The sequence below is a fragment of the Neophocaena asiaeorientalis genome, unplaced genomic scaffold (genome assembly GCF_003031525.2).
Source record: "Neophocaena asiaeorientalis asiaeorientalis breed wild unplaced genomic scaffold, Neophocaena_asiaeorientalis_V1.1 scaffold473, whole genome shotgun sequence".
Lineage (NCBI taxonomy): Eukaryota > Metazoa > Chordata > Mammalia > Artiodactyla > Phocoenidae > Neophocaena > Neophocaena asiaeorientalis.
The window spans coordinates 237,888-256,105 of record NW_020174935.1 but is presented as its reverse complement, the minus strand read 5'-3'; the positions used below and the strand labels follow the sequence as shown (position 1 = coordinate 256,105).

The following is an 18,218-nucleotide window of genomic DNA, read 5'->3' as shown; positions in this document are numbered from 1 at the left end:
ACTTGATCTGCCACAGAACCCTCCTGCTGTCATGTTCATTTTGACACCCTGGTTAACATCTGGTTCCATAGAATTCACTACGAGAAAGCGAAATATGGGAATAGACCGAGCAGAGTGAATTCATGGCTCCATAGCACATGCCCGGCACGTGGTAAGTGCTTATATGAATGTTTGTTGCAGGACTTCCCTGGTGGTCCAGTGGTTAGGGCTCCACGCTTCCACTGCAGGGGACGTAGGTTCGATCCCTGGTCAGGAGTTCCCACATGCCTCGCAGCATGGCCAAAAAAAAAAAAATTTTTTTTAAATGTTTGTTGGGTGGACGAATGAGCACAGATGAAGTCAGTGGCCACCTGCTGCTAAGGTCCAGGGCCCGATGAGAACCTTTCTGCCACCCCCTCCTTCCTCCCCTCCAGACCGTTTTCACCATGGCATGCATGGTGATGCCATTAGAAGTCTGAATGTGAGAGCTAGAAAGCCATTTTTGCTCCTGGGCTCTATGTTCTGAGACATGGGGAAACAGAAACCCAGAAGGACCAGTGATTTGGCCAGAGTCGCAGGGCAGAGCCTACCAGGTTACTCTCCTACTGAAATTCACTGTGATTTTCACTTCTAGGAATCTACCCTAAGACAAAACCCAGAAACCATTTATGCACTAAGATGTTCACCTCAGTGTTATTTATAATCATTTAAAACGGAGACATCCTTAATGGCAACAATAGGGAAATTGATCACATTTTTTCCCAACCAGACATATCTTAGACTTGAGGTCATTAATCCGCTTCCTGCTTTTGGAAGACTCCTTGCCATTTTAAGCCTCTATGTCTCTGCCTAACACCCACTTCCTTTCATCTCTGTCTGTTAAGCTCCTATCCGCCCTGGCAGTCTAGTGGTTAAGACTCTGTGCTTCCACGGCAGGGGACACCAGTTTGATCCCTGGTTGGGGAGCTAAGATCTCCACATGCTGCATGGCACAGCCAGAAAAACAAACAAACAAACAAAAACACCGCAGCTTAAAATTACCCACAAAGATGAACAATTTATCTTTATATGTCTAGCACCTAGCTCAGACCTGGCAGACAGCACCGCTCGCTCAATTATCTATTGAATGAAGGAAGGAACCATCTAGTGAAGCAAAGACAAATATGTAGGTCTCTTGACTCTCTATCTAGAGCTGTTTATTCCTTCTGGCTTTTTTGCCTAACACCCGAAACCAAAAGACAAATTTATAGTTTGTCACGACCTTTCACCAAATCTTTGGCCAATCTACCGTCTTTTCAGAGCAGCTTCCCCTAGCATACTCTCCTTTGAGCCCTGTAGCCTTGTTAAAGCCGTGACCCATGTGGTCCAGGCCACAAAGAGGTGTTAGAGTCAAAGAATCAATCCAACAACCAAAAGCTCAAGAGGACTTAAGCACCTTGATTATGTTTCTCAAACACTATAAAGGGACACATCACCTGAAGGGATAGTTCATAAAATCCACCTTTCCATTCCCATCTGCCTCCCTCATCCCCCCTGAAGTTCCTCCAACACGCTTTCTTCCAACACCAGGAAAAATTCCCTCAGAGCTCCCAGCAGACAGCTCTTGTCCATTTCCCTCTCCGCCTTTCTTGTGGTAGGTGAAGGCTACACTACAAATGTGCTTGTATCGCCAGCCATTGTTCAAGGGAAACACTGTGCTTGGGTGCATTTTATCTACAGAATCCATTGAACTTGACATTGTCAGATACTTACAGATACAAACTAGGAGGGACCATGCAAAGTACTAAGCACACACGACACGAGTCTGATGCAAGCAGTTTGATGCACCACCCGCGCCTTTGAGGATCTGCATTGTGGCTGCTCCTCTGACACCTGGATCTTTGGACCATGGGTAAATTCACCTTCTCAGAGGTCGTCGATGCCTGGTCCACCCTGGTCCCCAGAAAACACACAGTTTTCTGTCTACACTGGCTGTCAGAAGTCACTAACCACTTGCTTCCTCTGCTCCTGGTTGATTTGGCATTTAAGCAGCATAGATCAATTGGAAAAGTGAATTTTCCCCAGTTAGCGACTAATAATAAGATAATAATGTTATAACCATACAAAAAAGTGTGTAGGGGCTGGAGAAAATGTGGCAAGAGCAGAATAAATTGAATTAAGTTTTGCAAAAAAATATCAAAAATGAGTGACTTTGGGACAAGGCAAAGAGCGGTTAATTTGCCTTTGGAATTAAATTATTCCCCTGTTATAGATGAACTTAGCACGGCAAAATGTGGGGAAATGTATTTAAATGATCATTGAGCTAATAAATCCAATAAATCATTTTGATCTTACTGAGATATCTTAGTTCTTTTGTTTGAACCTGTAAACGTTGTTTTACTACTATCTGCAGTAAGACCTGGTCCGCCACTTTCCTTATACGGCCCTTGTCCTCATTGGGTGGGCTCCAGCCCCACCAACCTATTTTGATCTCAGAGTCTTTGCATTTGCCAGTCCCTCTGCTTGAACACCTGGCCCAGATCTCCACGCAGCCTCCCCATCTTCATCCTCACTGAAGGAGGTCCCCACCCCCTGTATCCTCAGTCCCACCTTCACCCACTAACGGTCTTTCTCTCCCCTACAATCCTATTTTATATCTTCCATAGCCCTTCCTGATGCATGAAATAATGATGTGTGTGTGTGTGTATCTTTATTGCCCCAGATCAGAGCCCACTTCCCACCCTGTCTCTCTCTCTCTGCATTGTGAGAACACAGTGAAAAGGTGGCCGTCTCCAAGACAGGGTTCTCACCAGGACCCAAATCTGCCGGCACCTTGATCTTGAACTTCCCAGCCTCCTGAATTTGTGAGAAATAAACGTCTGTTGTTTAAGCCACCCAGTTCATGGTATTTTGCTATAGCAGCTCAAGCTGATCTAAGACAGGGCTATTTTGAGGATGTGATGAATTAATAGATGTAAGGCAATTAGGACAATGCCTAAAACAATAAGTTCTGAATGCATTTTTAAAACTTTTTATTATGGAATATTTCAAATATAAATAAAAGTAGAGAGAATAGTATAATAAATCCTTATTAAACCATCACTGAGCTTCTATAATTATTAATTCACAGCCAATCTTGTTTCATCTATATTTCCATCCTTTTCTCCTACCCCTAGCTTATTTAGAAACAAACTCTAGATTTTATATAATTTTAACTGTAAATATTTCAGTATTATCTCTAAAAGACCGGGACTCTTTATTTTAAGCATAACCACAATATCATGATCACACTGAAAAATAATGAACATAATACCGTTGTCACACCTTAAAAATCAAGTTTGTCTTGGCTTTGGCCGCCACTATATCCCCAAACCTAAAATAAGGTCTAGTATACAATAGGTGTTCAAGAAATCGGTGTTGAATACAGGAATGACTTACCTCTTTGCTTCAAGGGTCTCAAATATGACAACCTTCCAGTGTCTCAATATCTCTGAAGCTTTCTCTATTTAGTTATACTTGTCCACTCCGTACACATCTTCATGTTAACTACTCTTGGTCTGAATATTCCTATTCGATACCGCTTCTAGTCCTGGCGGAAGAGAGAGAGGACACATTAGGAAAGGAAAAGAAGAGCAACAACATTCAACAACTATCTCCTTTCTCCAATTGAATGTCTGACTCCATGTAAGTTGCTGAGATCCAGTGGTGACTAAGACACCACTGAATAGAATAATTTCAAAGTTTGTGTAGCAGAATGAAGACACAGCAATAACCAGATCGTATGGAAGAGAAGAATATTGGGGAAGAACTTGGCTTATTAGAGATCAGAACATATTAAGGCCTCTATAATCAAATCCAAATGCTGCTGGCAAGGAAGCAATACACAGATCAGTGGAACAGAACAGGGAGATCAGAACTAGTTCAACATAGCTGTGAGAATCCAATAAGTGGCAGAGATGGCATTTCAGTGCAGTTGAAAAAGGAGTAATGGTTTAATTAATGAAACTTACACAACAGCTAGCTTTTATAAGAAAGTTGAAACCTGATTTTACATTATATACATAAATAAACCCCAGGTGGATTAAAGAGTTAACAGCCAAATAATAATAATAATAAATACCTTGAAAGAAAATACAAAAATGACAAGAGCAGTCTCGAGCATTAAAAAAACAAGAAAATCTTATTTAAGAAGAAAGACATTTTACTCCACAAAATTACTTTCATGGCAACAGACATCACTCACAAAGTCAACATAAAAACAAAAAATTTGATTATGAAATTATTTGCAACACAGATGTCAAAGAAAAGGTTAATATCTATCATATGCAAAGAGCTCTTACAAACTAATAAGAATTGAATGAAGAGGATTGGAGTCAAGCAAAGGATAAGACTAGGCAGGACATGGTGCAAATCCAAATGGTCCAAGGATACAAGGAAAGTGCACAAGCTCACTAGTTGTAGAGGAACTTCAAATTAAATTAACTATGAGATTTAATTTTATCCCCATCAAACTGGCAAAAACTAGAAATAATACTAACACCTATTGCTGGAGCAGATGTGGGGAAATAGTAGACTCATGAATTGTTGGAGAAAATGTGACTCGTTGCAGCATTTTTAGAAAGCCAACTGGCAACACTGACTGAAATTTAAAAATACATATACCTTCAACTGAGCAATCCCACTCCTGGGGATCTAATCCATAGAAATAAAAACGCCATTGGAAAAGATGTATGTACAAGGATGTTTACTGCAGCACTGTTATAGTGGAAGCAGGGGTAGGACCAAGAAATAAAGTGAATGCCTGTCAGTAGAAGGCTGGATGAAGAAATAACAGTAATTATTCACTATGAAATATTATGCTGTCATTAAAAGAATGAATTAGAGCTATTGCAGCTGACTCAGAGAGAATCCCATGAGTGTTGTTATTTGAAGGGTAAAGCAAAATGAAGAAAAGGTGCCTCACAGAGGAAAACATGGGAGAATGGATAGCACAAGAGAGCATGGCTTGTCCAGAGAAAGAAAAGGAGTGTGGCTGGGACAGTGTGTATGTGGAGATGGGGAGAGCAGGACAGAGGAGTGGGGGAGGGTGAAACAATGGGTGAGATTGGAGGACCCAGGGCCAGGTCTCACAAACCGCGTGTAGATTCCGGTACAGGTTCTAAGCAGGGAGATGCTACGACCTCACACCTTTCCTGAGTATCTATGTACCACACAGTCCTGGGTGCTCGATATAAATTAACCCATACTCTACTGAGGGCATCAATATTAATTTTCCCATTTCCCAGATGAAGAAATTGAGGCTCCGGGGGCGAAGCACCTGCCCCAGGGTCTCTGGGACTCTAACCCAGTCTTCTCACTCCAGACTCCACATTCTTTCCACTAACCATTCAGTTTGGCTTCCACAGCTAAATATGATCCCCTTAGTGGAGGGGGCGGGCCTAGGTGTGAGCCCCGAAGCCCCCTGTGGGAACGGAAAGAAGACAAGAGCTCAGTGGATATCTATTTGTCACTGAGTCTCAAGCAGAAGGGAGAAGGCAGCTGACCCACAGAGACTCTCCCCACTCTGGGGTCCTGATTACCTACTGGCCGAGGCTGTGCAGGCAGGCAGAGCTGTGTGCAAACTGTGAACCTGCTGTTTGCTGGCTGTTTGGCTTGGCATGTTTAACCTCCCCGAGCCCCAGTTTCCCCAAGGTTTCTGCAGCATTAAAGGAGAAAGGGCCTTGGCACATGATAGGCAATCGGCCAATATGGGACTCTAGGGCATGAGAGCCTCAGGGCTGGAACTGACTTTGGCCCCTATGAGCTGTGCAGCCTGGGGCAGAGTGCTTAACCTCTCTGTGCCTTGGGTTCTCCATCTGTGAAATGAGAGCCGTGACAGAACTTCCCTCGAGGGCTGGCTGGGAGGATTACCTGAGTTCAGACGATGTGAAAGTTACCTGCAAATGTCACGGGGAGTGGGTGGCCAGCAGGAGTCCCGTCATTAAAAGAAATATTATGACTTTTTCTCCTCTTCCCTCTCGTTCCGCTCACCCCAGCCCATTTATCAATGAATGTGTATCGAGGGCCTGTTCTGTGCCAAGATGCAAAGGACACGACAAGGAACACGAGAGACAAGGACCCAGCCTCTCAGAACTCAGGGCTTATCAGGAAAGACACGAAACAACATTTGAGTCACAGGAGGGCGAGGCCCAAGGAAGGAGGTTGAGGGAGCCCAGTTAGCGCACCAAGCCTGGCTGGGTCTGGGGGCAGGGCTCCACCCACATCGCCCAGGGCTTCGGAAGCCCACATCCACCTGGGAGATTCTGAATTCCAAGAAGGCCCTCGGGGCGGGCTGACCGGCTGGTGCCCAGTGAGTTACTAGGCTTGGATCATAGCCCACAAAAGTGCAAGAGACTCCAGCTGCCCCTGAGGAGGTATCCAGGCACCCACGGGTTGTTGAAGAGGAATCTATTTTAGGAGAAGAGGAACTTGGTATCCTGCAGAACCCATCAGGGGTCAGTAGACAGGGTCATCGTCCACCCTCATCAGGCCTGGCCAAAGCAGGCCACAGTGCTGGGCCCCATCCTGCAGGTGCTCAGAACCTGGCTACCCTCCCCACCCACCGCGGAGCCCCTTCAGCTGTTTTGACCACTTCCATAAGGAGCCGGGCCAGCCACATTTATGGAATTGGTGGTGTACTTAGAAGAACATATTAACAAATCACTTGTAATGAAAACTTAGGAGAGGAGAGACTCCTTCACCCAACTGAGTCCTCATGACTTCGACAGCCCCACGAAGCCACCATGACACCCATTTTACAGATGAGTAAATGGAGTCATGGAGAGGTCAGTAACCTGTCCTGAGCTCACATAGCTTAGGAGGGAGGTGTGGAGCCAGGATTGCTAGAGCCCCTGGCCCCATGGTCAGCCTGTCGGTTCTTCCCACATTCTGGTCTTTGGGTCTATACCTCCATATGATGCCAACAGCTCCTTCACTTGCATCCCAGGCCTAGAGAAGGAGCTCTGCCAGGCTCAGAACACTTTGCTATTGAGCCACCCTCGGGTACGACTAATGCCCCTTTAAGCCTGCAAGGTAGGGAAGGCTGGATCCTGAAAGCCAGGATGGTGAGCTTTGGGACTGCTATTCAATTGAAGTGACAAAGGTCACTTCCTCCAGGAAGTCTTCCCTGCCCTCCCTGTCCATGCGGTGCTCCTGTCACACCACGGCCCTCCCTCTATCACTCCACATTCAGTCTTTGGTTCCTGCCAATAGCAGACTTGGTTTTGTTCATCTTTGTATCCATCGCACAGAGCTTGGCACACAGCAGGTACTGTGCCTGGTGCAAGGTCCTCCCTGACCTGCCCCACCTCCCTTTCCAGCCTGATCTCTGCCAGTTCCTCCAGGCACGCTGGCAAAACAGAATCACCTGTAGCTCCCAGAAGTGCACTGTGATTGCAATTAAACAATCAATTGTGTAATCAATGACTTGATGTCTGCCTCCCATGCATGTGTGATCTTGGTGGCACTGGTTTTGTTCACTGATGTGCCTTGACACATAATAGGTGCTCAACAAACTTTTGCTGAGTGAATGTTCACATGCCCTATCTTTGCATCTACTGTTCCCTCTGCCTAGAAAACCCTTCCTGGTCTTCTCCACTCCTTGTCTTCTGCTTCTCCTTTAAGACCCAGCTCAGCTCTCACCACCTCCTGGAAGCCCTGGCTGAATACCCGGAGGGCATTCCCTGCCCTCCCTCCACTTGCAGGCCTCTCTCCACTCTGCTGATTGCTTCTGAGCAACATCTTTTTCATTTTGCAGTTTATTCAAAGCACATGACACTCAGTAGGAGCTCAACATGTCGCTAATATTTATTTAGGGTTTACTATGGAGGAGGCACTGCAAACGCTTTTTATTTCATTTCATTATCAGAACAGCATCTCGAGGCAAGCATGCTTCCCCATTTTCCAGACAGGCCGGCTGAGAACTGGGAATGTTTGGTCACTTGCCCGAAGCCACACTGCTAGGAGGCAGCAGAACTGGCACCTGATCCCCTGTGGCCCAACCCTGCCGCCTCAGCAATGCCTCCATCTGCCTGAAATCCACATGGAGAGGAGTGCCCTCCCTTTTCTTTCCTGTGGGTCACCTCCCCAGGTTCCACATCGCCCAGAAACCTCTGACACGCTCCCTATTCTTCTTAGAAACCTCCAGCATCTTCTGAAGATACTGTCGACAACCCTGTGCAGAGTTCCAGGCCATCTCTCCCAGGATGTCCCAATCAGATGGTCCCCATTTCCTTCCTCCTCTAGCCTGCTTGAGCTTCCAGTTGCTCCCTACTGACCCAGGGATTTTTACCGTGCAGTCCACACATATTTGGTGAGCACCTACTATGTGCCAGACCCTACGTGAGAGGCAGGGAATATAATGCAACACAACCAAGCCCCTGCCCTTACACTATAAATAAGAAAATAAATACATATGTGAGGTGAGAGGTGCTGCAAAGGGCTAAGGAGAGAAATTATACAGGTAAGGAATGAGGATGATGGAAGAGGGGCAAGTGGGCTTTTATATCAGGTGGTCAGTTGAGCAGACCGCTGAGGAAATAAAGGATTGAACCAGCAGCCGGAAGATGAGCATCCCAGGCAGAGGAAGTGTTATGCAAAGGCACTGGGGTAGGCATGGGGGCCACGGGATGGAGAATAGGCGTCTGACTGCAGGAGACGGAGGTAAGAAGGGAGAGCATGGAAGAGGAGAGGCTAAGAGGTGGGTGATCCTGGTCAAGTAGGACATTCAAGACCCATTCTCTGTCCCCTCCCAAACTTACTCACCCAAGTGCACTACCTTCCTCTCACTTTCTCCATCCCCCGTTGGATTCCTTCTCCCCCAAAGTCACTGGAAATCACCTTTTCTCCCTGCCCTTTAACATTCTGTTTCTTGCTCCTCCTCTGCATCTTTATGTGACCGCTGTATTTTACTCTATTACTTTATTATCAATTTTCTATCATAATTTTCTTTGCTGTAGCTCAGAGGTGGGAGGTGGGGGGTAAGAAGCATCGGACTGATTCAGAGCTCAGACTGGGGGTAGAAGTCCCAGTGGGAAGCTACCCCTCTGTGAGAACTCTTGTCACGGGCACCTCTGCGCATGCATTTTCAGCTTCCGGTTCTCACCAGGCTTAGAACTAACCAGGCAGCCGTGCTCCACTCTCCCAGCCCCTCCAGCAGCTGACACCGGGGGCTCCCTGAGGCTTCCTCGGCTGCTCTCAGCTCTGCAAGGAGTAAAACTTGCCTGCTGTCTCCTAGCGTCTCCTCTCCTCCCCATTCCAGAGCCTGACATCCCCATCAGGGCATCTCTGCATCAGATGCCCCAGTGTGGGGCTGAACAGCGAGGCGGGCTGGAAGCTTCTGGTGATCCACAGCAGGCTGGATGTGCGGACGAGAGAGCAGAGCAGGCCCAGGAGGGGCAGCGTGGGGAAACCAGGCCAGTGCTGGCCTCCCAGGTCCGACTCTGGTACTGCCTCATCTCTTGTCTGCCCCCGGTCCTCCGATAACATTTTGGGGCACCTTCACCTTTCCCAGCCACACCCCCACCTGCCAAGCTCCAGGGGCTTTAAGACACCTGCTCCTACTACTTTCCAAATGCTTATATCTTGTTTAATCCCCACAACCCTAACCTTATTCATTCATTCAAAAACCATTCACTGGGCTTCCCTGGTGGCGCAGTGGTTGAGAGTCCGCCTGCCGATGCAGGGGACACGGGTTCGTGCCCTGGTCCGGGAGGATCCCACATACCTCGGGGCGGCTGGGCCCGTGAGCCATGGTCGCTGAGCCTGCGCGTCCGGAGGCTGTGCTCCGCAACGGGAGAGGCCACAGCAGTGAGAGGCCTGCGTACAGAAAAAAAAAAACCAAAAAAAAAACATTCACTGAGCACCTACAATATTCCAAGCACTTTCTAGGCATCGGGGATACTGCAATGAATGAGTATCATTCGAGTATCACACATGTGCTCCAACATCCTGGGGGGAAGTGGGCGGCTGGGGACAGGCTTCAGATAATAAATAAGAGAATGTCAAGTTGCAACAAGCACGGTGATGAAAACAAAACAGGTCAATGTCATATAGAGTGACATTTTAAATTGTGTGACCAGCAATGTCTCTCTGGGGGTGATATTTCAGCTAAGACTTGAATGATGTGCTACGGGTCCAGCCTTCAGGGCGGACAGCATCCAACAGAGGGAGCAGCAAGTGCAAACGACTTAACTTCAGGTAGGAACAATCGAGACACCTAACACCCCATTTACAGATGAGGAAACTCAGAGGGGGTAAATCCCAGCCCAAGGTCACACAGAGTAAGCAGCAGAGCTGGGATTCAAACCCAGGTCCATCTGACTCCACGGCCTGTTCTCTTCCCACTTCATTGCTCCTGCCAGGCAAGGAGGGTGATGCCAATGGATGGCTCGTTACCCCACACACAGCAGTTTCTCTGGATTCAGCCCCAGCCTCCCTGTCCATCCCCATCAGTCATTCCAGCCTCCTTGAGATTCCTCATCCTACTTCAGGTCTCTGCATTTGCACGTGCTGTTCCCCTGTTTTTGCAACGCCCTCCTCTCTTCCTTGACCAGTTGTGAGCTTTTCTCCTGGCCTTTGAGGGTGAGCTTGTCACCAAAGCCTTCTGGGACACTCCAAGACAGAAATAAATGCTTCCTGCCCTGGGCTTTCACACACATGTCTTCATTTTGTTCATTTATTCCTCAGATGTGTACTATGGACCCACTGTGTGCCAGCCATTAAACAGAAATTCCAAACCCAGACAGAAGTGCCACGAGAGGAGAAGGAGAGTTGTAGGAGCGCACAGAAGGGGATGTCGGACACCCCAGGTCTTCCTGGGCCTGGGTCGCAGTGCCTTGGAATTAGCTGTCTGCTTGACGATCACCCTGATTTGGGTATTTTCATCTCATCTGCCTCCCGAGCACCTTAGCACATCGCCTGGCACAGAGCAGGCCTGCCTTTGGATTTTTATATCCACAAAGTAGTTTGTTTGTACAGGGTGCCCGCTCTGTGCTAGGCACTAAGTGTTGGAAATATGAGAACACAGCAGACCAAAATCCCTGCCTTCGTGAGGCTTCATTCTAGCGAGCAGAGAATGTAATTGAATGAATGATTGCCATTCCCGATTAATTCATTCACATGCTGAGAAGTCATAGAACGGGAGCAGGGAGTGAAGAGGCAGTAGCATGGAACAAAGCTGTGCACGTGGCCAGAGCAGAATTGTCAGTTTCCCCCGCTCCCCGCAGCCCACTCATGCTGCAACCTGCTTCTTCCTCAGAGCAACGTATCTCAGCCATGGACACCAATATTCATCAGTTTTCTCCCCAATACCCCAAATCCCTCAACTTTCTTCCGTCCCCATTGCCACATACTGGTCTAGCCCACCATTGTCTCTCGCTTGCATCCCAGCCATAGCTGCCTTACTGTCTCCATGCCTCCAGGTTTTCTTCTCACACTTCCTATCCCACCAGCCTCCTCCGGGTGGCTTCTTATGCTTCAGCCTCCCTTCCATGGCCTCCAGGCTCTTAGCCTAAAACACTCCCCATCATTATTTTTATTTTTTTATATTTATTTATTATTTATTTATTTATTTTCCTTATTTTTTTGGCTGCGTCAGGTCTTAGTTGTGGCGCACGGGATCTTTGGTTGCGGCGAGCAGTCTCTTCATTGCGGCCCTCGGGCTTCTCTCTAGTTGTGACGCGTTTTTTTGGTTTTTGTTTTTTCTCTCTCTCTCTCTCTAGTTGTGGCGCATGGGCTCTGTAGTTTGTGACACGTTGGCTCTCTCATTGAGGTGCGCGAGCTCAGTAGTTGTGGCACGCGGGCTTAGTTGCCCCGTGGCATGTGGGATCTTAGTTCCCTGACTACGGATCGAACCCGTGTCCCCTGCACTGGAAGATGGATTCTTTACCACTGGACCACCAGGGAAGGTCCCCCCCTCATTATCTTTAAGTTGCTTAGCATCTTTTCCCTAAAACTGGCCAATCCTCTTTTCCCTCCAGCGCACACTTCTGCACCTTTGCACAGGCTGTTCCCTCAGTCTGGAATGCCCTTCCTCTTCTCAGCTCCCCTCCACCTCCCCACCCCCATCTTAGCCTAGCTGAATCTGAGTTAATCTCAGTTTAAATGTCCTGTCCTCCAGGAGGATGTCCCTCACACCCTAGCTTGAGTTTAGTCTCCCTGATCCATGGCCCCACAGCATCCCTCACCTAACATTCTCCTTACTTTAATGTGGCTCTTCCTCATCTGTCTCCTCCATCTAATTGTCTTCAGATCCTTGGAGGAAGCGACCATGTTTGTCCTACTCAACATCCCCAGGAAATCTACTATGTGTACCTGACACATAGCAGGTGCTTGATTTGTTGAACGACTAGATGAACAAATGAATAAACTATGAAACTTGGATCTAGTAGAACTTGATTATGCAGTGCAAAATGTTCAATTCTCTGCTGTTCCACCTAACTTGATATATGACCTTGAGACTTGATTTATGACCTCTCTGACCCTCTGTTTCCTCACCTATAGGATAAGATAGTAATATGCATTTGCAGTGTTGTTGGAATGGTAAGTGTAAGAACCTGTATGACAGTTTGTATGGAAACACAAAAGACCCGAATAGCCAAAGCAATCTTGAGAAAGAAAAACGGAGCTGGAGGAATCAGGCTTCCAGACTTCAGACTATACTACAAAGCTACAGTAATCAAGACAGTATGGTACTGGCACAAAAACAGAAATATAGATCAATGGAACAGTATAGAAAGCCCAGAGACAAACCCACACACATATGGTCACCTTATCTTTGATAAAGGAGGCAAGAATATACTTGACCCAGCAATCCCACTACTAGGCATATCCCCTGAGAAAACCATAATTCAAAAAGAGTCATGTACCAAAATGTTCATTGCAGCTCTATTTACAATAGCCAGGACATGGAAGCAACCTAAGTCTCCATCAACAGATGCATGGATAAAAAGATGTGGCTCATATATATAATGGAATATTACTCAGCCATAAAAAGAAACAAAATTGAATCATTTGTAGTGAAGTGGATGGACACAGAGTCTGTCATACAAAGTGAAGTAAGTCAGAAAGAGAAAAACAAATATCATATGCTAACACATATATATGGAATCTAAAAAAAAAATTGTCATGAAGAACCTAGGGGCAAGATGGGAATAAAGACACAGACCTACTAGAGAATGGACTTGAGGATATGGGGAGGGGAAGGGTAAGCTGGGACAAAGTGAGAGAGTGGCATGGACATATATACACTACCAAACATAAAATAGATAGCTAGTGGGAAGCAGCCACATAGCACAGGGAGATCAGCTCTGTGTTTTGTGACCACTAGAGGGGTGGGATAGGGAGGGTGGGAGGGAGGGAGACTCAAAAGGGAAGAGATATGGGGACATATGTATATGTGTAACTGATTCACTTTGTTCTAAAGCAGAAACTAACACGCCATTGTAAAGCAATTATACTCCAATAAAGACGTTAAAAAAAAATCTGTGTGAAAATATGTGGAACCTAGAAGTTACTCCCTTAAATCCTTGCCAAATCTGTGGATGAGAAGCAAATAGCATTGGTGTAATATCCTTATTCAGAAAGCTTCTATCTTGGGTCAAGGCACAGAGGTTAAGACCTAGGGCTGTTTGCTGGGCTTCTGGGCTAGAGCTCTGCCACTCACTCACTGTCACTCACAACCTTAGGCTAGATATTTAAACCATTATGTGACTCAGGTTCCTTATCTGTAAAATGGTTCCTCCCTCATAGGACTGTTGCGGGACTCAGCCTAGATCAGTGCCTGGCATGTTACCTATTGTCATGGTTATTTACACATAACACTGACAACCACACTGTAAGGCTTCTGCCGGTGGCCCTCCTGACAGATGAAGAGAGATTTCCAGAGAGGTTAAGTGACTGCCCAAGGTCATACAATGAGGAAATGGCAGCCTTGTGCTCCAAGGCCAGGTCTGCTGTGCCCAAATCCCATGTTATTTCCACTCCATCAAAGAAGGAGCTCAAAATAGGCCTGTGGCATTTCAGCTAATTTCCTCTAAGCCCTTACCAAGTCACCAACTGCAGACTCCCAAAGCTGCTCCCCTAAGAGCATCCATTCAGCAGCTGCTAAGTGTGTGTGCCTGGTGGATCCAAAGCATCTAATGTGGTTTGCACCAAGCCAGGTCTTCCCAGGTAGCCTTGCCTGGTCTGCAGAAGGGACCGCAGGAGTAGAGCTAGGTTGGGGAGGGGGAAGGGGAGTGGTACACGAGTTAGATGGAAGAAGAGGCTGGAAACCAATCTGGATGTAAATGGCGGGGAGGAGAAATGAGAGGCAAGCCACATTTACTGAGTGCCTACTACGTGCCAGGTACACAATTTAAAACTCACTGGAATCACTCAGCCTTTATTTATCAAGTATCTATTATGTATCAAGCCCTGCACTAGCTCCCAAAGATACAATGGTGAACAAGATACAGCTATTGACCTCAAAAGGCTCACAGGTCAGAGAGAGCTGACACAGGCACAAAATAAAGTGCTACAAAAGGGATGGTAGAATCTGAGCAGGGTGGCAGCTGTGAAAAGCAGGGAGCAACCGGGAACAACTTCAGAAAGGGGGAGGCGGTACTATGCTCTCATTTTACATGTGGTAAAACTGAGGCTCTAGGAAGCCGACTTGTTTGAATCCTGCAGTTACCAAGTAGCACAGAGGCAAGCTGTGCCCCCAGGCCTGTTCTGTCTCCAGAAGTGCCTGTTTTCTCCACACCGTCAACCTAATGCTCTTACGTGCCCCCGCACCCACTTTCCTTTACTCAATGATTATCTGGCTAGAAGATTAATCAAATGCTACTGAAGCTGCCACCACTGTCAGTGGCTAAGATGTTAGCTGCTTCTGCAGTCGAACAGAAGCTTTTGAGCCTCTGTTACTGATTCTGTTAGAGCAAAAGATTCAGGGCTTGGTCTGAAAGGGATGGGGGGCTAAGAAGGAGGGTTCTATCTCCAGTCTGAAGGGACTTCCTGGACAGGTCAAAGGCAACCAAGGTGACAGGAGTAAGTGAGAGCAAGCTTCTCAGGCTCATGTGGCTGCCCCCAAACCTCTCTCAACTCTCCCCAAAAGGCCCGTTTAAGAAGGCTTCCTGCTTGCCCCTCACTTTTTTCTCAAGGAAGAGAGCCAAGAAAATCACTCATCTGAACCCCTGGCTGAACTTGCTAGGCTCCCTGCTGAGTGAGATCAGTATGTCAGTGCCTCTCCCATCCCAATTCCCATCCCCATCCTCAAAGGACAAGAAACCAAACAGGAGAAATCCTCAGTCCGCAAAAGTAGCTCTTGCTGTATATACCCTAAATGTACCTTAGCAGAGGTTGCTGTAATCTTGGTCGCATTCTCCGGACACCAGGACCCTCTCCAAGGTGCCAGGAGCACAGCGATTACCCCTCAAAGGAGTCCTTCCTTTCTGAGAAGGGAAAAGGGAGCAAGAGAAGGAAGTCTCAAGGAGGATGGAGAAACAGGTAGTTTTTCTACACCAAAAAAAAAAAAAAAAGTGTATTGGCCATACCTTCAGACCAACTCTGAGCTAAGGGAAAGACGTTAGGCAACACCAAAGAAAGTCTGTTTTGAATTCAGTCACCTTTTATATACTCTTTGATAATCACCAGATCACTAAGAAATTGTCAAGCAAATTATCTCCAGACAAAAATGGAAGAAGAAAGAAGAAAGTAAAGAATAGCTGAGCTATGAAATTGGAACATCTCTAACCCCCAACTGACCCATCAGACTTACACCTCTCTCTAGGCTCCTCCCCCCACCCCAAATTAAAAACAGTGCGCCTACATCATGCCTCACATGCTCTCCCTCACCTAACCAGGAAACTGATCAGAGAGGAATATAATCGGTAGCGGCAGGAATCTGATGGGATTCTTTCCCCAGGGGTCACATGAAGGAAAAGTTGCACATGTAGAAACAAGAAGTGACACTGTAATTAACACAAAACAGCCATTCTGCTGAGGAGAAGCGGAGAGTTATGAAGTGTTTCCTTATTCACAGCAGGGAGATTTTTATCTCTTCCCATCCAGTTCACAAATGACATGGGAAACTTAGAAGGACTCACATTTCACCCACTTCCCCTCAAACATGTTTATCCTTGAGATGAAACTCATCGCCCAAGCCCCAGCCGCCAGTCACCCTTTTGCACCCTTTTCCATGAATAATCTTTCCAAAATGTCTGCTTGTAGGAGCAAGATTTGGGATTTCACGGAAAACTACAGAGACACACATACACACCCTGTCAGCTAGAAAGAGACAGAGACGAGACAGAAACGACCAAAGGGAGAACAGCTAACGTGCCAACAAAATAAAACAGATCCCCCAAACAGCAAAGTGCAAAAGATGATTTAAAAAACACATAGAGACCGTGTTTGTAATTACCCATCCAGGTTATATTTTCAGGGCTTCCAGGCAAAGAAACGGCTGGTCCAAGTTTTGTGCCCGTCTGATTGTGATGGGAGGGTTGTATTTGAAGCTCTGGGCACGTAGAGATGGAATGAGAAGGAGGCTGAGCTGGAAGAAACAGCGAGGGGGAAGGGAAGGGGAGAGAGTGTGAGAGAGAGAGAGGGAGAGGGAAAGGGAGAGGGAGCGGAGCTATCTCTAGCTACGCCTTCCTCTAAGCTCCGGGAGCCCAGGAGAGCGCTCATTTCAGGATCTGGGAGAGGGGTAAAAAGAGGAAAGGCAGCCCCCGCTCTGCCCTGGCCTTGCTGCCCCCGAGGGAAGGGAGGACTCTGGCCCGCGGCCCCCTCCTGGCGGGCCGCCGGGGGAGCCGGGGAGCGCGCGAAGCGGGCGGCGCAGGGAGCTGTCCAGTTCAGCACCACCCGTTAATGCAGTAGGTGGGAGCGCCCCCGCCGGGGGCCGAGCCGGCAGGGAGTGGGGTGGGAGGGGGCAGGCGGACGGCCCATCCTGCAGCAAGACGCCGGCTCCCTTGTTTCCAGGAGCTTTGCAGATAGGGGGAGGGAAACCCGCCTCGATTCTCTGGGAGAAACCCCCTCCCTCCCCCACTTCACCACCACTACCACCGCCACCAACAACAATAACCGCCGCCGCTGTGGGGCCGAGCCGGCAGGGAGTGGGGTGGGAGGGGGCAGGCGGACGGCCCATCCTGCAGCAAGACGCCGGCTCCCTTGTTTCCAGGAGCTTTGCAGATAGGGGGAGGGAAACCCGCCTCGATTCTCTGGGAGAAACCCCCTCCCTCCCCCACTTCGCCAACACTACCACCGCCACCAACAACAATAACCGCCGCCGCTGCTCGTCCTGCCGCCGCCGCCGCCGCCGCCGCGCCTGCCCGCCCTGCTGCTGCAGCTGCCGCTGCCGGGGCACAACCATGGAAGGCGAGACCCCCGCACCTGTTCAGCTGAAATCAAGGGCTTACAGAATACTGGGAAGTCTGGTCTGAAACGAAAACGCCCGAGACCCCCCCAAGGAAGAGAACTGGCGAAGCAAAGGATTTTCATGGCGCAGGCCGCAGAGCCGAGAGCGAAGACGGAAGGTTGCATCTCGGCTTTTACAATCTCTAACTGTCTAGGTCCCGACCATGAGAGATTGTGTTGAGAATGCGGCTGATCCCTGGTTCACTGTGGAAGCCCTCTCCAAATTAGCTATCACATATGGAAACTGGAGACCAGAATTTTAGGAAAAGAGATTAAGGCATCTCACTTGGGGGGGTGGGGGGTGTCTTTTTATTTTTTCCTTTTTTTTTTTTTTTTAATCACTGCAACTGGAACAGTTTCTGATCTCAAAAGGCAAGCCTCTCTTCCCGTGTGATCTTTATAATTTACACTCTTTTCCGTGAGCTTTCTTACCTCCCTTTTTTTATATCTCTCCATATCCTCTATTAACACATATATCCATTATATTCGTAGTGGAATTATTTTTATTTTTTTGCTTTAGTACTCGCACCCTCACACACACTCTCCCGAGAACCAGAAGTCGGTTGGGTGTTTATATAATGAAGAATTATGGGGCTGTTTGATCGAGGTGTTCAAATGCTTTTAACCACCGTTGGTGCTTTCGCTGCCTTCAGTCTGATGACCATAGCTGTGGGAACCGACTATTGGCTCTACTCCAGAGGGGTTTGCAAGACCAAAAGTGTCAGTGAGAATGAAACCAGCAAAAAGAACGAGGAAGTTATGACCCATTCTGGATTATGGAGAACCTGCTGCCTAGAAGGTATTTGATTTCCCATCTCCTCCCCCTCTCC

At 47.6% G+C, this 18,218-nt stretch overlaps 1 protein-coding gene across 1 annotated transcript in view; it reads left to right on the top strand.

Moving 5' to 3' along the window:
• Positions 1-17,972: 17,972 nt before the first annotated feature.
• CACNG2 (calcium voltage-gated channel auxiliary subunit gamma 2) overlaps positions 17,973-18,218 on the top strand; it is a 120,244-nt gene continuing 119,998 nt past the window's right edge. The window contains exon 1 of the mRNA XM_024761513.1: positions 17,973-18,187. Within this exon, the coding sequence (XP_024617281.1) occupies positions 17,977-18,187 (211 nt within the window). The 5' untranslated portion in view covers positions 17,973-17,976. The remainder of the gene's footprint in view (positions 18,188-18,218) is intronic.